Below are 23,653 nucleotides of genomic sequence, written 5' to 3'. Positions count from 1 at the left end.
TACATTTCTTATTGAACAGTTACCCCCCTCCCTAATTTTCTCCCAATTTTTCCTCTGTTGATCCCTCTCCCTCTCTACTTTTAGTTTCTATACCTTGGCTCAGTATTCTAAATTCTAAAGAGAACTTGCAACAAAATGATTAAGATGCTAACTTCTAAATAATTTTCCTTTAGATTTTCAGAACCCAGAACATCTGGTGACCTCTAGATGATAACAACAGGATGTGTGACACTCCTGCTTATTTTTTAGTTCTGCCAACACCTGACACAAAGCATGGAAATTGCTGTGAGGTTTAACCTACACAAGAATAATAAGTCTATAGAACTACAGGAACTAGCCCCATGAGATTGAAGATCATTGAGCTGGGCCAGCCAGAAGAACAAACAAAAAGATACCATGCCCTGGATGATGAAGACCCTACCATCATGTAGCTTTCCTGTTCACTGTCTCCTGTTCCTTCTTTCCCTTCCTAGAAAGGCCTCTTGTATTCCTGAGTTCCCTGAGATGGGGCTCTGAAGAAGTATTCCCCATTATTCATCTTTTAAAGATACTGGCTGTTGAATAAAACTGCTATCCTTCCCACAAATGCTTACCTCTTAAGCATTTTTTTTTTAGTCCTGGGACTTGAACTCAGGGTCTGGGTGCTATCCCTGAGCTTTTTGCTCAAAGCTAGCCCTCTACTACTTTAGCCACAGCTTCACTTCTGGCTTTTTGGTGGTAATCAGAGATAAGAGTCTCACAGACTTTTCTCCTCAAGCTGGCTTTGAACTATGGTCCTCAAATTTCAGCCTCCTGAGTAGCTAGGGATTACAGGTGTGAGCCACTGATAAAAGGCTACCATACTGCTTTTTGGTTAAACAGCCAGACCTGAATTCAGTTAACACAAAGAACTTATTCCACAGCTCTCAATGTACTGCCTCCTCCATATATGCAGGGCAGTTTATTCAGGCACATAAGATCTGTCCATCAGGGAGGGGCCATCAGGTTGGTTGCAATAAGATATCACTGACTCTTCCTATGATTGTGTTCATTATATGTATTTAAAGGAAGACAGCAAAGGAGATGGAACATACTTTGGAAACATCTCCTTCACCTCTTTTTGGTGATATTATGATCAAACCTATGGCTTTAAATATGTTAGACAAGGGGCGGGGGGGAAGGAGAAGGATTGGGATTAGGGGGGGAGGGGGGAGGCTGGGAAGGGATGTGAAGGATAAACAAAGGAGGAGGCTGCAATGCTTGGTAAGAAATGTACGCATTATCCTGCCCATGTAACTGTAACTCCTCTGTACAGTATGTTCACAAATAAAATTAAATTAAATTTAAAATAAATAAATAAATAAATAAATATGTTAGACAAGGGTTCTACCATTGACCTGTGCCCTCAGCCATCTTTGTTTCAAATCTAACAATACAATCTCAGACTTTAAAATCTAAGTAGGTAATATTTAAAGCAAAAAATCTTTTACTGTTCTTCAAACATCACTCCATTAGACTATCTTCTCCGTGTTACTGTGTCTGGGGAGCAGAAGGCATGTTTCATTTGGGCTATTTGACCCCTGGAGTGCTGTGTATGGCTCACTTAGCTTGTGCTTCCAGAACCAGAAAGTCCAAGGAATAGTTCTTGATCAATTAATAACAGTTAATAATGCTAGAATAGCTTAAGAACCTACCAGCAAAAGGAAGCAGTCTGTGCCACAGGGTTCTGGTTCAATCTTGATTTCTTTGTTCTTGCGTTTATACACATTAGGGGTGGCATGAAAGGCTGCAAAACAAAAATTGTGGCATTTCCAATGGTCTATCTACTTGAAAAAGTAGGGAAGAATAAAACTGAGTTAGCAAGCTATTGTATGAATTAGGATAGGATTTGATATAAACAACTGTGTACCATCACAGTACATAACTGATATCAAGACAATCTTTTCTTTCCTTTTTTTTTTTTGCCACCACTGGGGCTTGAACTCAGGGCCTGGACACTATTACCTGAGCTTCTCACAGAACCACTTCCAGCTTTTTCTGAGTACTATAATGGAGATAAGAGTCTCATGGAATTTTCTGCTCTGGATGGCTTCAGACTGTGACCCTAAGATCTCAGCCTCCTGAGTAGGATTATAGGATTATAGGATTATAGGCATGAGTCACCAGTGCCTGGACTTTTCTTTCTTTTGGGGTTTAAACTCAGGGCTTCATGCTTGCTGGGCAGGTACTCTCATTAACGCCACACCTCCAGCCCTAGAACTGGTGGCCCATGAGAGCAGAGGCTGGGAACTCCATAGGACAAATCAGAACAAGGGAATAGTGCTTGTGGTTGAAAAAGAGGAGAGAATGTCAAATGTAGCCCCACTCACGGTGAAGGAAACAGTCGTATTTAAAGCAGCGTCGGCAAAAGAGTGTGTGGAAGGAGTGCAGAGACTGCTCCCGTTGCACAGACTTGGCATTGGGGCCATCGATGTTGGGTGTGCACTGAGGGGGAAGTGCATTGGGATCTGACATTTCTGTTAGTTCTCGATACCTATTTAAGAAAAGAAAGAGAAGAGTTTCTTCAAGGGAACGTCTCCACTGTGAAAATGAAGATTGGGTATTGACAGTCATCCAAGCACATCCTGCCAAGGGATTATGAGTATTTTTCATGTGCTTGATGGATGAGGGAATGTATATAACTAAATAGCTACGCCCTTGTAATTAATTATGCGGGGTGAGTATATGTCTGAAAGTAAAGGGAGGGAAAGATTACTCATGCTGTAATAAGTTCCCCAAAGAATGGCAGAGTAAAAGTTTTCTGTACAGATTTACTCAAAAACCAGCACATTATGAATGGCCCTTAACATGTCAAGGGGCATTTAGAGGTATGAAAGCAACAAATGATCAGAAGTACAAGCAAAATCATAATGAAACTTACCATTAACAGGGATTGTTATTAACAACAAAGAACAGCTTGAATAAAAGTTTTGTCCAAATACTCTGTGTAAGTAAGGCCTGAGTGGTCCCTACCTCTCCTTCATGTCATCTGGGACACCATTTTCAGGGAACATGGAGGCAATGGCACTGAAGATCATGTCATTTGGGAACTGTTTCTTGGAACTTTTTTTGTTGCCTATATTGAAAATGACAATAAACTCCTGAGTAAATTAATTGATCTCTTTTCCCTTTGTCACAGCATTTTGATTAGAACTGCTTTGTTAAACACTGACTATATGTTGATAACAAAATTCACAATCCCTGATAGACACTGGGTATGAGGAAGTGTTTTCACAGAGATCTACATATAGAAAAATTCTATCATAATGCTATGCTGAAGAACAAGACTGATACTGCAACTATTTTATAATAACTGCAACTATTTTATATGCCTCTGGACATATAATTAAATAATATATATTATAACTAAGAAAATAAATATTAAATTCACTAAATATTAATGGCAAGGAAAAATGTTCGTAAGATTTGAGATAAAATTTTATGCACATATAATACAAATTCAATTACACAGAACATATAAACACATTGATATACATATCTATATTTTAAAAGTCTAGAAGTATTAATCTGGCTGCTCTATGTATCAGGATTTTAGAGTAATTTTATTGTCTTTTGACAACTTTCCAGGTTGTTAGGTTGTTTTTTTTTTAACATTACTCACAACTGATTATTCTTTAAGTTCTACTGTATTTTCCACTTAGATCACAGGCAATATAAACTACCAGTTAATGATCATATTTTCATTTTAAGTAGATCAACAATACACATTTCTAATTTTCCCTTCTTCTCTAGCCCTGTCAGTTTCAAAATAGCTATGTACCTTCAATAGAATGTCGTTTTCTCTTTCTTGTTAATGGAAGATCTTCTTTGCTATCATCCTGTTTTCCATCAGTGGTGTCATTGTGCCCTTCCTCCTCTTCATCTGAGTGTTGATTCAGAGCATCTACCAATTCCAGGAAAACAGCATCACTTATCAGGACAGATCCAGGAATCATCTCTGAAACATGAGGATTAGGAAGGTAAGCAGTGGCCACTTCACACTCCTTTAGTCCTACCAGACAGGCTTTCTTGTACTCAGTTCTGAGGCCCTAATAAGGAATGTGTGTTTTCATATGTAAAATAAGAGAATTATGATAATTTTATTGGCTTTTACAATGCATAGTTCAGGTGGTTGAGTAGAAAAACCCATTTATAGACTTTATTCTTATTGGGAAACTTCATTTCCTTAGTCATGTCAACTTTGCATTTACAGTTCAAATCTCAAAGAAGTGTACCAATAATCACAAATTGGGAAGAGAAAGAAGAATGAAAATATATTTGTTTTGCTTCTGATAGTGACTTCTTTAAATTGAAAACCATTTTTTCCTGAAATCCTACCTTATTGCGGTTATATAACTTGGGAGAATGTCTCTGAATGAACACTAGGGGGTGGTATAGACAAACAGTGAATTTGAGTACTGTCACAAAAGCACCCACAATTGTCAAGAGTAGGCAAGGCTATCAGCTTGCAAATCCATGGAGAATCTCTATCTACTTCTTATTTCCTGACCTTTTCTAGAATTACAGCAAAGTCTAAATGATAGGCTTTTAGGAAATATAGCTATTTTAAGCCAACTTCTGAGAGACCCAGAAGATACTTGGATCAAAGAAATATAACAGAGAGGTGATGCTGACCTATATTCTCAAAGAGAAACAAAGAACAAAATGGCCTTAGATGAACTTAGGAAAAATTTCTCTCTTCCCCTCTTCCCCTTCCCCACCTTCCCCCTCCTGTACTGATACTTGGGTTTGAAGTCAAGGCCTGGGTAATGTCTAGTTTTTTGCTCCAGGATGGTGCTATTTAGCACTTGAGCCACAGCTCCACTTCGGATTTTTTGGGGGCTAATTGGAGGCAAGAGCCTCATCTCATGGACTTTCCTGCCCAGATTGGTTTCAAAGCACAACCTTCAGATCTCAGGCTCCTGAGTAGCTAGGATTACAAGTGTGAGCCACTGGCACCAATCATAGTTATGGAATCTACCACTTGAGCCACAGGTTCACTTCAAGCTTTTTGCTGGTTAATTGGAGATGAGTCTCTTAGATTTGTCTACACTGGCTAGCTTCGAGTTGTGATTCTTAGAACTCAGCCTCATAAGCAGTTAGGATTACAGGTGTGAGCTACTGAGGCCTGGCTTGTAAAGTTCCTAAGATTAAACTAGTTGATTACTAATCATCTCTTTGTATAATTTTAAAATTTAACCAGGTTTTTTTTTGTGTGTGGGGGGGGGGGGGCGAAGTTGGTTTGTGGGGCTTGAACTCAGGGCCTGGGTGCTGTCCCTGAGCTTTTTCACTCAAGGCTAGCACTCTATCACTTTGATCTATAGTGCCACTGCCAGTTTTATGATGGTTAATTGGAGATGAGAGTCTCACGGATTTTTCTGCACAAGCTGGGTTTGAACTGCAATCCTCAGATCTTAAGTTCCCTGAGTAGCTAGGTGTAAGCCACCAGTGCCCTGGCTTAATCAGGGTTTTTTTTGTTTTGTTTTTTTGTTTCTTTGCCAGCACTTGGGCTTGAACTCAGGGCCTAGTCACTGTCCCTTAGCTTTTTTTTTTTCTTCTCAAGGCCAGTTTTCTACTGCTTGAGCCAGTGCCTCTTCCAGCTTTTTCTGTTTATGTGGTACTGAGGAATCGAACCCAGGGCTTCATGCATGCTAAGCAAGCACTCTACCACTAAACCACATTTCCAGCCCTAACCAGGTATTTTTAATACAAGATTTTAACTGCCAATCATGCAATGACATTGAATTATTCTTCAATATGTATCCTCATGGGAATGATGATTAATGATGTACCCAAGGGAAGGCATTTTTCTAAAAAAGTTTTCTCCCAAAGAACCAAACACTACTACCTTCTTCACCATGGACTTTCCCATCATAGTTATTGATCAGCTCTTCAATGAAAGTTTCATCTTCTTCTTTCACCTCATCTCCCATGTAAGGAATATTGCATAAAACAGTCTCATCTTCTACCTACAATTAAACCAGATGTGATTCATTCCATCAGCCACTGTGCATTTCCTTTTTCTTATTTAGTGGAATCTTTCTCGAATCTGTAATGAAATTTTGTTTGTTTTCTTTGCTTCTGAGTCTCCTGAAACCTCTTTGGGTCAGCGAGCTTCTAATATTTTACACTGGCCATTTTGTTTTGCCAATAAATGTTATCCTTAGCAGGGTAAAGTCAGTTTTATTGATATTAGTGTAAAATATTTAGCTTGATACTAACATTTCCATCAACACCTAGAATCTGAGAATGCATTTATTTTTCACAGTACTTCCATCTATCAAACCTTACCACCATAGATACAAGATATGCATGAATATTACCTAAACAGCAGTCAAAAAAGTCTAAAATTTGAATTGTTTTTATAGTACAAACAAATGAACAGGAAGGCCTCCAAGGATATAATTTGTAACAGAACTAGAAAATGAACTAAGCAACCTTAAAATTGGGAGTAGTTTAAGAAATATATCGAGTATCCAATAATAGAAAATTATGGTTTACAATTCACACTAATCACACTCAGTGAGAACCTAAACTCAATCACCATTGGTTATGTATTTGTGGGTAATAAATAATACTAAAAACCAAGGGGGAGGTGCTGAGCACAGAACAAAGACATCCCCAATGATGGGGACTGAACCAAGGGCCTGGTGTATACTGAGCATATAGACTACCAATAAGCTACAATCCCAGTCCCAACACAGTCATCTTTATTTTTTGTGTGCACCAGTGCTGGGGCTTGAACTCAAGGTTTGTTTTTTTTCCGTAGGATATGGGGCTTGAACTCTGGGCCTGGGTGCTGTCCCTCAGCTCTTCAGCTCAAGGCGTGTGCTCTACCATTTGAGCCACAGCACCACTTCCGGTTTTCTGGCAGTTAATTGAAGATAAGAGGCTCACAGACTTTCCCTGCCTGGACTGGCTTTGAACTGTGATCCTCAGATCTCATCCTCCTGAGTAGCTAGGATTACAGGAGTGAGCCACCAGCACCCAACCCATGATTTCTTGATCTTGTTCAGTTCTTGCTCCTTCTGGGCTAGGTCTTTATCACTTGAAACACACCTCCACCTCTAGCTTTTTGTAGATCAATTGGAGATAAGAATCTCTGTCTGTGGGCTGGGAAGGTGGCTCAGTGGTAGAGCGCTTGCCTTGCATGCCTGAGGCCCTGGGTTTGATTCCTCAGCACCACATAAGCACAAAGAAAAAAAAAAAGCCGGAAGTGGCGCTGTGGCTCAAGTGGTAGAGTGCTAGCTTTGAGCTGAAGAGCTGAGGAACAGCACCCAGGCCCAGAGTTCAGGCCCCACAACCAGACCCAAAAAAAAGAATCTCCGTCTGTGATTTCAGTTTGGCAGAAATCCTCAGAATCAGCTTCCTGAATATAGAATAACGTGGCAATTCTTAAATTCTCAAATTTAAGAATCAAGGAAAATTACTCTGTAGTTTTACTCTAAGAGATGGCTCATATCTGTAGACCTATATCCTATATCCTATTCCCAATCAGCAGTGTTTCTATGGATCACCAGGCACATAATGAACAATTGCCTCATTCTGAAAGGACTGACTTCCAAACAATAAATAGTCCTAGTAGGACTCAGCATAAAGGCCCAAATGAAGGACAGCGTCCATGGGCACTACTGTTATCTTGGTTGCCTTCATAGAGTCTTGCCCTTCAAAGATTCAGAAAGAATGTTTCCATTAGCAATGAGTCCTCAACTTGATTATAAGTGTCTTAGAAGTATTTACTGTTACAAAGAATGTTACAAATAGTAAATAATGTTTCAAAGATGGGACAAAGTATTGAGAAAGTGGAGTCTTGATTAGTGTCATTCAAAAGGAAAGAACTAATACCAATTCAGAAGGACATTTTAAAGAGCACCAAAACTAAATTAAAATGCGTATTTTAAAGTAATTAAATTACACTGTCTTTCCCTATATGTCCAAGCTTTGTTAAATTTTCTGACAATTTCTACTCTAAAAGGAGCTTCAACAATCAACACAAGACAAATGCATAGTTTAAACAACTACCAGTGTTTTCAATACATACCATAAAGTTCTGCTGGAGAGGGGACCAGGAATACATGATGGGAACCAACGCTACAGTATTCAGAGATCTCATCAACATATGCTGGCTTGAAAATCCTGGGAAACCACTCTCTATGGTACACTGAAATGCAAGCAATGACATAGAGAGAAAAAGGCAAACACAATCCAGGAGAAAATTGAAGATTTCTTACAAAAAAGATTCTCATAAGCAAGCACCAGTGGCTCATACCTATAATTCTAGCTACTCAGGAGGCTGAGATCTGAGGATTATGGTTCAAAGCCAGGAAGGGCAGGAAAAGCCAGAAATGGAGCTGTGGCTCATGTGGTAGAACACTGGCCTTGAACAAAAATAAAGAATAGAGACAGCACCTAGGTCCTGAGTTTAAGCCCCAGGACAAGCACAAAAAGAAAAATAAAGATCTCTGTGTTCTACAAATTAAACTGGGGGTTGTTTTTTAAAGCATCATTTCATTTGAGGGTAGGGATTGGAGATGGGGGGCAGGGGTGAGGCAGAATGATAGAAGGGGTGACACTGATCAAGAAGCATTGTAAAGCTGGGCGCCGGTGGCTCAGGGCCTGTAATCCTAGCCACTCAGGAGGCTGAGATCTGAGAATTGTGGTTCAAAGCCAGCCTAGGCAGGAAAGGCCTTGAGACTCTTTTTTTTTTTTTGGGTCCAGTCGTGGGGCCTGAACTCTGGGCCTGGGCACTATCCCTCAGCTCTTCAGCTCAAGGCTAGCGCTCTACCACTTGAGCCACAGCGCCACTTCCGGCTTTTTTCTTATGTGGTGCTGAGGAATCGAACCCAGGGCCTCGAGCATGCAAGGCAAGTGCTCTACCACTGAGCCACCTTCCCAGCCCCGAGACTCTTATCTCTAATAAATCACCAGAAAACCAGAAGTGGCATTGTGGCTTAAGTGGTAGAGTGCATGCCTTGAGCTGAAGAACTGAGGGACAGCACCCAGGCCCAGAGTTCAAGCCCCTGACCGACCAAAAAAAAAAAGCAGCATTTTACTTATTACCTGACTGTAATTGTAATCTCTTTGTGCAACTACTTAATAATAAATCCGCTCATTAGAGGCATTCCCAATCTGTAAACGTTTTTGTTTTTTTTTTTGGGGGGGGGGGTTCGGTCGTAGGGCCTGAACTCTGGGCCTGGGGGCTGTCCCTCAGCTCTTCACCTCAAGGCTAGCACTCTACCACTTGTGCCATAGTGCCACTTCCGGCTTTTTTCTTTTTGCTTATGTGGTGCTGGGGAATCGAACCTAGGTCCTTGGACATGCAAGGAAAGCGCTTTACCACTGAGCCACCTTCCCAGCCATCTGTAAACCTTTTTAAAGCAAGAAGAAGTATCTCTTCCTATATATTGTTGTATCCTCTAGAGGCTAGAACAGAACAGTCCTTGTCAGACTCAACTGATGCTTACTTCAACAAACTGTTGGTCTCCTTGGGGTATAACACAACAGTAGAAGATCTCTTAAAGTCCTAGAGTCTGGGATGAAGATGAGGAAGTTTCCTGAAGACTAAAACTTTAAGACAGTAGACTTCAATTGAGCTACATATATCAGTAGGTGATGGGGACCACATGTGGGCAAGTAAAGTGGTAAAGAAACCATGGTTAGGGCTGGGAAGGTGGCTCAGTGGTAGAGTGCTTGCCTCACATGCATGAAGCCCTGGGTTCGATTCCTTAGCACCACCTAAGCAGAAAAGGCAGGAAGTGGAGTGTTGGCTCAACTGGTAGAGCACTAGCCTTAAGTTGAAGAGCTGAAGGATAGCACCTAGGCTCAGAGTTCAAGCCCCCCAATTGACAAAAACCAAAAAACATGATTTCATGGTTTTAGCTTGTTGTGAGAAAGGAAAATGCTCTCATTACACTGCTTTTTTTTTTAAATTAAATTTTTAAATTTATTTCCTAATAAACTGGAATTCTATTTTAAAATTTACAATTCAATAGATAAATTAATTTACAATACAAATAGTCTCTCTCTCTTGGGCTGGGAAGGTGGCTCAGTGCTAGAGCACTTGCCTTGCATGCATTAGGTCCTGGGTTCAATTCCTCAGCACCACATAAGCCGGGAAAAAAAAAAAGCCGGAAGTGGCACTGTGGCTCAAGTGGTAGAGCATTAGCCTTGAGCTGAAGAGCTGAGGGACAGCACCCAGGCCCAGAGTTCAGGCCCATGACCGGCCCCCCCCAAAAAAAAAAAGTCTCTCTGACAACCACCAGGGCAATACTATCTGAATGTCAAAGTGCTTTTTCTTTTTGCCAGTTACTGGGCTTGAACTCAGGGCCCCTAACTCTAATTCAGCTTTTTCAATCATGGTTGGTGCTTGTATTACTTGAGCCACACCTCCACTTATTACTTTTTATACCTGATCTTAGCCAAAAGGCCGAGAAGCGATAACACTTACTACTTTTTGATGGTTAACTGGAGAAAGGAGTGTCTAGGAGTTCCTTGCCTAGGCTGGTTCCAAACCTCAATCTTCAGATCTTAGCCACCTGAGTAGCTAAGATTAGAGGCATGAACCACCAGTGCCCCAGCTCAAAGGACTTTAGATACCAAACCAGGCACAAAACAAGGTACTTTGGAACTTAGAAAGTAAACAGTAAATGTCTTATTCTTCTATGAAAGTCACGATTATACTTAATTGAGTAGAAATAGGTAAAACAAAAACACACACATACACAGAAAAAAACCTTATTCTTTTGTCTTGTTTTCTGAGACAAGATCTAACATTTAGCACAGGCTGGCCTAGAACAGATGAGCCCCTTGCCTCAGCTGGAATTGTAGGTATGTGCCACTGTGCCTAGCTCTGAAAAGATTATTTTTTGTTGGTGATAGTGCTAGTCCTGTGGCTTGAACTCACAGTGTGGGAGCTGTCTCTGAGCTGTTTTTGCTCAAGGCTATGATCCTCAGATCAAGGATTTTATAGGAATAAGGCACTGTCACCCAGCAAAAGGTCATTTTATAATCTATAAATTATCCTAATTATTAAAGTTTACTATAATAACTGTATCCATTATACTTTGTGTATGTGTGTACATACAGACCTGTACTGGGGCATAAACTCAGGGCCTAACGCTCTCACTTGCTTTTTTCTTCTTAAAGCTGGCACTCTAGCACTTGAGCCAAACCTTTACTTCTGGCTTTCTGAGGGTTAACTGGAGTTGAGTCTGACAGATTTTTCTGCCTGAGCTGGCTTCAAACCATGATCCTCAGATCTTAGCCTCCTAAATAGCTAGAATTATAGGCAAGAGACACCAATGCTCAGCATTTATTTTTATTTTAACAGATCATAACCACAGGACACACACACACACATGCACACATACTCAAAAGAAAAATCACATCAGGTTCAAGAAACAGAGGAAGGTTGACTTAGACAACCCGAAGTACCTTTTTGAGAAAAGGATGCCCACTCACAGGCTTCATAGACTGAACAGGCTGAACACGGAGTTTCTTCCATTCTTCATTAAGAATCTGAGTTTTTTCTTGGACCTTTGCAAAATTTGCCACATACAGAGCCTAGGAAAGCCAAGAAAAAGACTGCTAGGACTTAAAGATGAGTTTAAAAAAATCCAACCCCCATATGGGTAAATGTCCAGAAATAACAGTTCAGTTGGGAACTTTTTGTGTGTGCTGGTCCTGGTACTTGAACTCGGAGCTTGGACACTATCTCTAAGCATTTGTGCTCAAGACTAGTGCTCTCCCACTTGAAACACAGTTCCACTTCCAGTTTTGGTGTTTAATTGGAGATAAGATTCTCAGGAAGGGACTGGGAAGGTGGCTCAGTGGTATAGCGCTTGCCTTGCATGCATGAGGCCCTGGATTCGATTCCTCAGCACCACATAAGCAAAAAGACAAAAGCCGGAAGTGGTGCTATGGCTCAAGTGGTAGAGCGCTAGCCTTGAGCTGCAGAGCTGAGGGACAGCACCCAAGCCCAGAGTCAGGCCCCATGACTGGACCCAAAAAAAAAAACAAAAACAAAAACAAAAAAAAAGAGTCTCAGGAAAGCTGGATGCCGCTGGCTCACGCCTATAATCCTAGCTACTCAGGAGGCTGAAATCTTAGGATCACGGTTCAAAGCCAGACCGATCAGGAAAGTCCATGAGACTCCTATCTCCAATAAACCACTAGAAAACCGGAAGTGGTGCTGTAGCTCAAGTGGTAGAGCGCTGGTTTTGAGCTGAAGAGCACAGAGATAGCACCCAAGCCCAGAGTTCAAGCCCCACAACTGACCAAAAAAAAAAAAAAAGCCTCAGGGACTTTCCTGCCCCAGGTGGCTTAAAACCCTAATCTTGAGCATGAGCCACCAGCACCCAGCTTGGAAACTATTTTTACCTTTGCACCCATATTAGCCTGAAGCCGTTTGAGCTGTCGGAGTCTCATATATTCAGATTTCACTTTTCTCTTCCAATAAGTGATGCATTTCGAAGTTGGGGGATTTGGTATATCCATTTTGTTGTACTCTAAGAACAGAGATGAGACATAGTATTTCATTACCTGGAATGTAAGCATTCCTCAAATTCAAACAAATATGGTAATTATACCTTCATTCTTTTGTGTGTGTGTTTGCATGTGCACCCGTGCACACACGCCAGTCCTGGGACTTGAGCTTAGGGCCCAGGTAGTGTCCCTGAGCTTCTTTTGCTCAAGGCTAGCACTCTACCACTTGAGCTATAGCTCCATTTCTGGCTTTTTGGTTGTTATTGGAGGTAAGAGTCTCACAAACTTTCTTGTCCAGCCTGGCTTTGAACTCCAATTCTGTGATTTTAGCCTCCTAAGTAGGTAGGATTATAGACATGAGCCACCAGCACCCAGAAATCCTTTCATTCTTATTAAATTTATCCATAAAAACACATATCTTGAGGCTGGGAAGGTGGCTCAGTGGTAGAGCGCTTGCCTTGCATGCCTGAGGCCTTGGATTCGATTCCTCAGCACCACATAAGCAAAAAGAAAAAAGCCGGAAGTGGCGCTGTGGCTCAAGTGGTAGAGTGTAGCCTTGAGGTGAAGAGCTGAGGGACAGCGCCCAGGCCCAGAGTTCAGGCCCCACGATCGGACCAAAAAAACAAACAAACATGTCTTAAGAACCCAAATATATGAATAATAAGTTTTAAATAAAAACAGATTTTTGGCTGGGCTTAGTGGTACACATCTATAATTTCAGCACTTGGGAAGTAAAGATGGAAGAATTATGACTTTGGTGCCAGCCTGGCCTATACAGCAAGACCCTGTCTCAAAAAAGCTGAAGAAGCCAGGTGTCAGTGGTGGTAGCTCACACCTGTAATCCTAGCTACTCAGAGGCTGAGATCTGAAGATCGTGGTTCATAGCCAGCCAGGGCAGGAAAGCCCATGAGACTTTATCGCCAATAAATTACTCAGAAAAATCCAGAAGTTGGGCTGGGAATGTGACTTAGTGGTAAGAATGCTTGCCTAGCTGGACACTGTTGACTCACGCCTGTAATCCTAGCTACTCAGGAGGCTGAGATCTGAGGATCATAGTTCAAAGCCAACATATGCAGGAAAGTCCTTGGGACTCATCTCCAATAAATTACCAGAAAAACGGAAGTGGCACTGTGGCTCAAGTGGTAGAGCACTAGCCTTGAGGTGAAGAGCTGAGGGACAGCGCCCAGGCCCAGGGTTCAAGCCCCCATGACAAAAAAAAAAAAAAAAGTGCTTGCCTAGCATGCATTAAGTCCTGGGTTTGATTCCTTAGCATCACATAAACAGAAAAACCTACAAGTGGCACTGTAACTCAAGTAGTAGAATGCTACCCTTGAGCAAAAGAAGTTCAGGGACCAGTGCCTAGGCCCTGAGTTCAAGCCCCACGACTAGCCAAAAAAAAAAAAAAATCCAGAAGTGGCACTGTGTCTCAAGTGGTAGAGAGCTAGCCTTGAGGACAAAGCAGCTCAGAGACAGTGCCTAGGTTCTGAATTCAAGCCCCAGGACCAGCGAAAGAAAAAAAGCTGAGGGCTGGGGATGCAGCTCATAAACAAGGCCCTGGGTTCAATCTCCAGCAACACACACACACACACACACACACACACACACACACACACACACACACACACACACACACACACACACACACACACACACACACACACACACACACACTAGGAACTTGGTATCTTGGAATATGAAAGCTATTTGCTTATCTTGATATATGGGGGCTTACTACTTTTAGGGTTCAAAAACTTACAGAATTTATTGCAATGTATTTACTCACCTCATAGAATGCAAGTAGAACTGTTGAATTTTATAATGTGCCTCTGTTCTTTCAAGGAATGGCAAAATACACAGCTAAAACAACTGTCCAGCTTTGCAAAAGAGAAAACAGTGGTTTCATTAAATTGGTGCAGTATTTTGACCTGGATACCTTAAGCAAGTGCTCTCCCAGAATTAAGAAGACATTAAAATCCTTTCTCTATTTTTTTTGTTTTTGTTTTTTGTCAGTTGTGGGGCTTGAACTCTGGGCTTAGGCGTTATCCCTCAGCTCTTCAGCTTAAGGTGAGCTCTCTACCGCTTGAGCCACAGCACCACTTCCAGTTTTCTAGTGGTTTATCAGCGATAAGAGTCTCATGGATTTCTGGCAAGGGCTGGCTTTGAACCGTAATCCTCAGATCTCAGCCTCCTGAGTAGCTAGGATTACAGGCGTGAGCCACCGGTGCCCGGCTTTTTCTCTATTTTTACATGTAAGCTAGGACTCAAAAATACTTGATGCCACTTGAAAAGCAGCTTTTACTTGATAAAATTCTATCCTTCTAGATACATGTATATACGCATTCTCACAGTCAGTTAGTAAATGATTTTTGAACCAATTTCTAGGCTTAGCCAGCAGGCTCAACGAACATTAAATACATGTGAACATTTAAAATGTTCCCTACTCCTGTGACTTATCTGAAAAAAAAAAAAAACTGAAGCATAAAAGGCTGAGGGTTCGGTTCAAGTGGTAAAGCACCTGCCTAGCAAGTACAGACAATGAATTAGAACAAAATGAGCAGGGATTGGGAAGGTGGCTCAGTGGTAGAGTGCTTGTCTCACATGCATGAGGCCCTGGGTTCAATTCCTCAGTATCACATAGACAGAAAAAGCCAGCAGTGGCACTGTGGCTCAAGTGGTAGAGTGCTAGCCTTGAGCTCAAGAGCTGAGGGACAGTGCCCAGGCCCAGAGTTCAGGCCCCACAGATCAACAAAAAAAAAGAAAAAGAAAAGAGCAGATTTGAATTTCTTTCCTCCTAATTATAGAAGCTTTCTTTCTCTCCAAACCTAGGTACTAATCCTTAGGTTTTGTTTGTTTTTATTTTTTGTTACCAGTCCTGGGGCTTGAACTCAGGGCCTGGGTGCTATCCTTGAGCTTTTTTGCTCAAAGCTAGTGCTCTACCATTTGAGCCACAGCTCCACTTCTGGTAGTTAATTAGATAAGAGCCTCATGAACTCTATTGTCTGGGCTTGGTTCAAAACCTGATCCTCAGATCTCAGCCTTCTGAGTAGCTAGGATTTCAAGTGTGAGCCACCAACAGCTTGTATAACCAGCTACAATGTAAATAAGCCAGACTTCCTCCTTTTACAATTGAAAGTGACATCTGAATCTTGTGTATCCATGAACAAATATTTATTTCATTTGGCTTTTTAATGAGTCTTCAGCGTCTCTAAAAGTTTATTTGGCAGTTGATCAGCCCCACAGAGTATATGAAGAAGATGAAACATACCATAAGGGGTAGATAGATATGATGAAAATAAATACCTGAAGTACAACTCTAAGACATCAGAGCAACTGAATCCTAACCAACAACTATCAATCATATCAAAGTTAAAAAAAAAAAAGCAAACAAAAAACTTAGCATTCACTAGAGCAAACTTAGAGAACAATGGGTCATCCAGGTTCAGTGAAGTGGGAGGCAAATAAAACTATTTCATATACCTATTATATTTTCCTCCAGTTACTTACATAAGAACAGCATATCTATTCTCTTTAGGTACTTTAGCCTTTTTTTTTGGGGGGGGGGGGGAGGGCGGGTGTTCGGTCGTGGGCCTGAACTCTGGGCCTGGGCGCTGTCCCTCAGCTCTTCAGCTCAAGGCTAGCGCTCTACCACTTGAGCCACAGCGCCACTTCAGGCTTTTTTTTTTTTCTGCTTATGTGGTGCTCAGGAGTTGAACCCAGGGCCTCATGCATGCAAGGCAAGCGCTCTACCACTGAGCCACCTTCCCAGCTAATAGCCTTTTATTTTGTTCTTTTTGTTGTTGTTGGTGGTGGTGGTTGTGGAGCTTGAACTCTAGGCCTGAGCACTGTCCCTGAGCGTTTTAGCTCAGGGTGAGTGCTCTACCACTTAAGCCACAGCACCACTTTAGTTTTTCTGGTAATTTATTTGCAATAAGAGTCTCATGGGCTTTCCTGCCCGAGCTGGCTTTGAACCATGAGTGTTTTGTTCATAATTCCATGTAACACAGTAATACAGTAAATAGCTCAATAGGGTGGGCAAAAATTTGAACAAAAAAGATATAGGAAAGGTAAAGAAGTTCACTAGTCATTAGGGAAAAATACAAAGTAAAACCACAATATACTCTACATAGATACTTGAATAGCTAGAATAGAAAATGGTTGGTTGGGGGCTGGGAAGGTGGCTCAGTGGTAGAGCGCTTGCCTTGCATGCTCGAGGCCCTGGGTTCGATTCCTCAGCACCACATAAGCAAAAAGAAAAAAGCCAGAAGTGGCGCTGTGGCTCAAGTGGTAGAACGCTAGCCTTGAGCTGAAGAGCTGAGGGACAGCGCCCAGGCCCAGAGTTCAGGCCCCACAACCGGACCCCCCCCCCCCCAAAAAAAAATTGTTGGTTGGGATATAGAACAACTGGAATTTTCATAAATGAATGGTGGGAATGCAAAATAGTACATCATATTGGAAAACCAGTTTGCCAGTTTGTTTTTTTAAGTTAAGCATATGCTTACTGGACTGGGAATGTGGCTTGGTGGTAGAGTGCTTGCCTAGCATGCATGAAGCCCTGGGTTTGATTCCTCAGTACCACATAAACAGAAAAAGCCTATGTGGCACTGTGGCTCAAGTGGTAGAGTGCCTTGAGCACAGAGAGGCTAAGGGACAGTGCCCAAGCCCTGATTTCTGTGTGTATATACACAGAAAGGATGGAAATATCTCAAAAGAATTATGCTTAGTGAAAGAAAATGAACACAAAAAACTACATATGGTATAATTATGATTTCATTTACAGGGTATTCTACTTGAATGTTTCTGGAAAGGGAAAAACTAGTGACAGAACAGATCAGTGGTCACCAGATGCTGGAGAGGGTAAGGAACTAGATGGAATGTAAGGGAACTTTCTTGCAATGAAAAAATGTTCTTTGCTTTAGTTGTGGAGATAGGTACAAGTCTATATTCTCACAAAAACACACCGAAGCTGGATGTAAGTGGCTCATACCTATCATCCTAGCTACTCAGGAGGCTGAGATCTAAGGATTGCGGTTCAAAGCTAGCTTGGGCAGGAAATTCTGTGAGACTCTGATCTCCAATAAACCACACAGAAAACCAGAAGTGGTACTGTGGCTCAAGTAGTAAAGCACTAGCCTTAGCTGGGCACCAATGGCTCACACCTGTAATCCTAGCTACTCGGGAGGCTGAGATCTGAGGATCACAGTTCAAAGCCAGTCTGGGCAGCAAAGTCCGGGAGACTCTGATCTCCAATAAACCACTCAGAAAACTGGAAGTGGAGCTATGGCTCAAGTGCTAGAGTGCTAGCCTTGAGCTGAAAAGCTGAGGGACAGAGCCCAGGCTCAGAGTTCAAGCCCCATGACTGACAAAAAGAAAAAAAACTCACTGAAATATGTAATAAATTGTTATATTTATTATATTTAAATTTTAATCTACTGAATAAAACTGATGAGAAACTAATAAGTATGATAGGCCAATTTAATCCTTCCTTCCTTCTCCCTCTCTGTTTCTCTCTCCCTCTTTCCCACCTTCCCTCCCTCTCTCCCTCTCTCTCTCTCTCTCTCTTTCTTTCTTTCTTCTCCCTCCTTTCTGTCCCTGACCTTTTTCACTCAAGGCTGGCGTTCTACTATACTTCCAGCCACAGGGCCAATTCCAGTTTTCCAGTGGTTAACTGGAGATAAGAGTCTCACAAACTTTTCCTGACTGGGCTAGCTTTAAACCATGATCCTCAGATCTATCTAGTGTTTTCTAGAGATATTTACTATTAAAAAATCTGTAGGCAAGTCAGATGTAGGCAAATCCAACCACTCAGAAGGTTGAGGAAGAAGATTGTTAATTTGGTGCCATCTGGGCTACCACAGTAAGACTCCCTTCCCATCTCAGAAAACAAAAAGCCAGGAGCCAGAGGCTCATGCCTGTAATCCCAACTACTCCGGAGGCTGCGAGCACTTGCCTTGACTGAATAGCTCAGGGAAAGCACGTAGGCCCAGAGTTCAAGCTTCACAACCGACAAAAACAACTATAACTCTACATAGGCATGGCTTCACAGAAAAAGCTTGTTTCTTAGGAGTAAGTTCAACAACTTCATTATTTTTTCCTTAATACTAAATCTATTAATAAGCAGGGTAAAAAAGATTTGGGAGGTCGATAGCAATATAGATTTAAATTTTTTTCATCTTGTTTTTCCCTTTTCGATTCATAGTAAAGGAAGAATGTGAATGATAAGAATGAACCTACTGAAAAGAGAGCCAGTAATACATAAAATTGAGTCAACTGGGGTAACACAGCTGGATAGAACCTTCAATTAAGGTTATTAAACATATAAGGATACCTTCCACTTCTCTATTTGCATTAGTTTTAGCTTCTGGGCATTACATGTACAAAAAAAAACACTAGTAACATAAACTGAACTTTAACTAAAGTCAAGTTATAACGTTAATACATTTTAGTCTTGGTTCATCAGGAAAATTAAGTCATTTGCATTGGAGGGAATGGTGATAAAAGTCCAACTAGTATTAATGTTTTTAGAGACTAGTATTTTCCCAGAGAGAAATATTGGCTCTTGGGATATACAATGCTGATTTAGCAGAGAAGCAATCTAACAGACATATAAATCTTGGTATTTAGAGTTCAGGCCCCATGACCGGACCAAAAAAATAAAAATAAAAAAATAAAAAATAAAAAAAAATAAAAAGGTATGAAGGAAACCAAAACATATGAACAAAAGAAAACAACCAAAATAAGCTGGGATTTTCCAGGACTGAAGCATTCCCTAAGAAAATATTTTGTTGTTGGTTGGTGGTGGTGGTGGTGGGATCAAGCCCAAGGCTTTGCGCATGCTAGGCAAATGCTCTACAACCAGTTCATTTTTTAATCCCTTTCCTCAATCTCAATCTATTGTTCAAATCATGGTGGGTTTTTCTTATTACTGGTACCTTAGCTTTTCTTTGCTCAAGACTGGTGTTCTAACACTTGAACAACACTTCCACTTGCAGATTTTTTGGTGGATATTTGGAGATGAGTTTTATGGATTTTCTTGTCTGAGATTGTTTCTAGCAATTCACCCCCGAGTACTAGTATTATAGTGGTTCAGGAACACCTGGCTTTTTTTTTTTTTTTTTGGCCAACCAAACTTTTCCTGAAAAAAGTTTGCTAATGAACAAAGCAAACCTTGGGCAAAGTGTAAACTTTTTTGTTGTTGTTGTTGGTCATGGGGCTTGAACTCATCCTGAATGCTGTCCCTCAGCTCTTCAGCTCAAGACTAGTACTCTTACTACTTGAGCCACTGTGACACTACCAGCTTTCTGAGTGGTTTATTGGAGATAAGAGTCTCATGGACTTTCCTGCCCAGGCTGGCTTTGAACCGCAATCTTCAGATCTCAGCCTCCTGAGTAGCTAGGATTACAGGCGTGAGCCACAGGCAGGCAGCCAAAGTGCAAACTTTTAAACCTTAATCTTAGACCACAAAGACATAATGGAAATAATATATTTGGGCTGGGAAGGTGGCCATTGGTAGAGTGCTTGCCTTGCATGCATGAGGCCCTGGGTTCGATTCCTCAGCACCACATAAGCAGAAAAAGCCGGAAGTGGTGCTGTGGCTCAAGTGGTAGAGCACTAGCTTTGTGCTCAAGAGCTGAGGGACAGCAGCCAGGCCCAGAGTTCAGGCCCATGGCCAACAACAACAACAGAAGATATATTTTTCTTGATTAAGATGCAAATTAAAAGCCAGATGCTGTGGCTACAATCCTAGCTACTCAGGGGACTTAGATCTGAAGATGAGAATTTGAAGCTAGCCAGATCAGGAAAATCCTTGAGACTTTTTTTTTTTTTTGGTCGGTTCTGGGGCCTGAACTCTGGGCCTGGCTGCTGTCCCCCAGCTCTTCAGCTCAAGGCTGGTGTTCTACCATTTGAACCACGGTACCACTTCCAGCTTTTTCTGCTTAGGTGGTGCTAAGGAATCAAACCCAGGGCCTCATGGGTGCAAGGCAAGCACTCTACCACTGAGCCACCTTCCCAGCCCTCTTGAGACTCTTATCTCCAATTAACCACCAAAATGCTGTAAGTAGAGCTGAGGCTCAAATGGTAGAGCAATAACCTTGAGCAGAAAAAGCAGGCCCTGAATTAAAGCTCCAGGACCAGCACGAAAATAAACAAATTAAAGGCAGAAGTATTACCTAAAGGACTAAGAAAGCCAAGCTTCAAATTCCAAAACTGAAGTAGATAAAGTGAATACATTGAATCATTTTTCACTTAGTATGTGTGAAAGTGAGTGAGAGAGAGAGAGAGAGAGAGAGAGAGAGAGAGGGAGAGAGAGGGAGAGAGAGAGAGTGAATGTGTGGTGCTGAGCGGATGCCAGGCATACAGTTCACATGCTAGGCAAACACTAATACAGCTTCAAACCCTCAAATCATTTGATAAAAAGGCTCATAAGTTCAGGTTTAAAACCAGTCCTGGCAGGAACATCTCTGAGACTCTTATCTCCAGTAAACTACCAAGAAAGCAAGAAGTGGTGCTAAGGCTCAAGTGACAGAGCTAGCCTGAAGCAAAAGAAGCCCCAGAACCAGCAAAAATAAAAAATGAAGAGTTCATTTTCACTTCAGAAATTTAAAGCTGTGCTTCAGTATCAAGTTCTATAACTGACCTAGAAGTACACTGCCTATGCGTGGCAGAATTAGGAGCCAAATCTACTGACTTCTACTTCCATAAATCTTGTCACTATTCCACAAATGGACGCTAAACTGAGCAGCATTTAGGTGCTTGGGGTTCATCAGTGAATAAAACAGACCAATATCTGTGCTTCTGGAGAGTTGATTCACAGTGTGATATATATACCAATCATAACCTGGGTGATTATTAATATACTGCATTTTATAGGTGATCCTTATGTTTGTATAAGTATCTCCTAATACACTCTCTTATGTAAGTCTTTTTTAATCAGTGCCACTATTAGAGATTCCAAGGTACAGAAAATGGAACCTTTCAAAGTAACCTCTGATAGCACCTTTTTAAGTTTGAAAAGTTATTCATTCAATACCTTTCCTTTATCTTAAAATCAGTGGATGGGGGAATTGTTCTATTCAGAGGCATTGTGGTAACAGACCTACAGAAAGAATCCCTTTGAATGCCATCTTCCTGCACACCCAATTTTGTATGTACCTAAGCTCTTCCCGTTTTTTCCTTAGCCAACCAAACTTAAGAGTACCATTTAGAAGTGGGGCTGTGGCTCAATGTGGTAGAGTGCTAGCCTGGAGCAAAAAGAGTTTGCAGGCCCTGAGTTCAAGCCCCATGACAGACAGACCAAAAAAAAAAAAAACAAAAAAACACAAAGAGTACCATTTACAATCCTGTATCTTTCCTCATCAAAAGTCCCCTCTCTGTGCCTGGTGCAGGTGACTCACGCCTGTAATCCTAGCTACTCAGGAGGCTGAGAGCTGAGGATTGGAGTTCAAAGCCAACCTGGCAGAAAAAAATCAGTGAGACTCATCTCCAATTAACCACTCAAAAACTGGAAGGGGTGCTGGGACTCAAAGTGGTAGAGTACTAGCCTGGAGCAAAAGAGATTAGGGACAGTGCCAAGGCCCTGAGTTCAAGCCCCAAGACCGACCAAAAAAAAAAAAAAGTCCACCCTCAACCATTCCCTTCATCTCCCCGGAGTCACTTTTTTGTTGTTGTTGATATCAGTACTGAGGCTTAAAACTCCAGACTTCTTACTCTCAGTTGGCTTTTGAGCTCCAAAGCTGGCATACTACCACTTGAGTTATACTTCCATTTCCAGATTTTTGCAGATTAATTTTTGGCCTGGGCTGGCTTCGAATCACAATCCTCAGATCTCAGCTTCCTGAAAAGTAGCTAATGTTACCGGTGGTGAGCCACTAACACCCAACTAATAGTCACTTTTTTTGTGTGTGTCAGTTGTGAGGCTTGAACTCTGGGCTTGGGCGCTGTCCCTCGGCTCTTCAGCTCAAGGTGAGCGCTCTATGGCTTGAGCCACAGCACCACTTCCAGTTTCCTAGTGGTTAATTGGAGATAAGAGTCTCAACGGACTTTCCTGCCCGGGCTGGCTTTGAACCGTGATCCTCAGATCTCAGCCTCCTGAGTAGCTAGGATTACAGGCGTGAGCCACCAGCGCCCGGCTACATTTTTTTTTTAACCACAATTACTTCCTGGCAGGCCTGGCCTTTTGCTTTAAGGCACTTTCACTTGTGTCATTTGATGTTCTGAAGAATGGGGGGGATGGGGGGGAGGTAGGGGGGGAGGAGGGATTGGAGCTGGCTCCAGGATGAAGAGGAAGGGTGAAGAAGAGTCTTCTTATTCAGGACCGGAACTGGAGTGAGGCCGGTAACAGGCCAGTCAGACCCGCAGGGTGCAAACAGGTGGGAAGGCACTCGCCGAGCACCAGGCGCCTCAAGAGCCTCGTGCACCTCGCTGTAGTTCCGGCTGTTTTGTTCTTTAAAAACTGCCACTGCTTCCTCAACCTCTCCCCAAAGCCATCACAAGCCCAGCCCTGGCCTCTGGTCCTCTGCGTTACACAGTCCAAGGTCCCTACAAGTCCTCAAGTGCCACCGCCCACCCGCGCTCACGCCCACCGGCCCGGCCCACCCTCCCGCGGGGTTCCGGGTCCCCGGGCCCGCCCCCGCGGCTGCACCTCCGGGACGCGCAGCCCTCCGGGCCTCAGACGCCGTCCCCCGCCTCCGAGCGCTCCCTCGCCGCGCTGCCCCCTATCCTCCACAGCCCTCAGAGAGCGAGAGGAGAGACTCCCCGCCACCGCCACCACCCCGGGCCAGGCCTGAGACGTCTCCCTCAGCTTCCTCCCAATTCCTGGATCCCTTCGCCTCTCCCACGCTCAGACCCAGGCGGCGGTGTGTTGAGGCCCAGCCCCACCGCCCGGCCGGGGCTTGTTTACCCACTCACCCTCCATCCCGAGCCGCAGGGACCGGCCGTTAGGACGCATGCGCGCAGTGGCCCCGCCCCCCAGTTCCGTGGCCCCGCCCCGCACCCCCTTCAGCGCGTGCGCACTGACCTAGTGGGCCACCTGGGCTTCCTTCTTCGCACTTCTGTAATTTGGCGCCAATAATCCTGACTTTGATGACCTGCAGTGGTTCTGCCCAAGCCCAGTGGTTTCCTAGGTGGCTCTGTCGAGGAGAGGAAGGGCTGTGCA

General features: G+C 42.6%; 1 protein-coding gene across 2 annotated transcripts in view; it reads right to left on the bottom strand.

Annotated features, from left to right (window-relative positions):
- The window catches only part of Ezh1 (enhancer of zeste 1 polycomb repressive complex 2 subunit), a 40,032-nt gene extending 16,582 nt beyond the window's left edge, over positions 1-23,450 (bottom strand). The window contains exons 1-10 of one of the 2 annotated variants that reach the window (XM_042673745.1): positions 23,407-23,450; positions 14,285-14,375; positions 12,397-12,524; positions 11,452-11,580; positions 8,060-8,179; positions 5,867-5,987; positions 3,800-3,976; positions 2,992-3,094; positions 2,349-2,512; positions 1,674-1,765 (exon numbers count right to left, since the gene is read on the bottom strand). In XM_042673745.1, the coding sequence (XP_042529679.1) occupies positions 1,674-1,765; positions 2,349-2,512; positions 2,992-3,094; positions 3,800-3,976; positions 5,867-5,987; positions 8,060-8,179; positions 11,452-11,580; positions 12,397-12,513 (1,023 nt within the window). In that variant the 5' untranslated portion in view covers positions 12,514-12,524; positions 14,285-14,375; positions 23,407-23,450. The remainder of the gene's footprint in view (positions 1-1,673; positions 1,766-2,348; positions 2,513-2,991; positions 3,095-3,799; positions 3,977-5,866; positions 5,988-8,059; positions 8,180-11,451; positions 11,581-12,396; positions 12,525-14,284; positions 14,376-23,406) is intronic. The other variant, XM_042673746.1, reaches the window with a different exon arrangement.
- Between the last annotated feature and the right edge of the window lie 203 nt (positions 23,451-23,653).

The sequence above is a fragment of the Dipodomys spectabilis genome, unplaced genomic scaffold (genome assembly GCF_019054845.1).
Source record: "Dipodomys spectabilis isolate Male_0828 unplaced genomic scaffold, ASM1905484v1 ptg000018l, whole genome shotgun sequence".
Lineage (NCBI taxonomy): Eukaryota > Metazoa > Chordata > Mammalia > Rodentia > Heteromyidae > Dipodomys > Dipodomys spectabilis.
The sequence above is the reverse complement of the archived record's forward strand: the minus strand, read 5'-3'. Positions and strand labels throughout refer to the sequence as shown.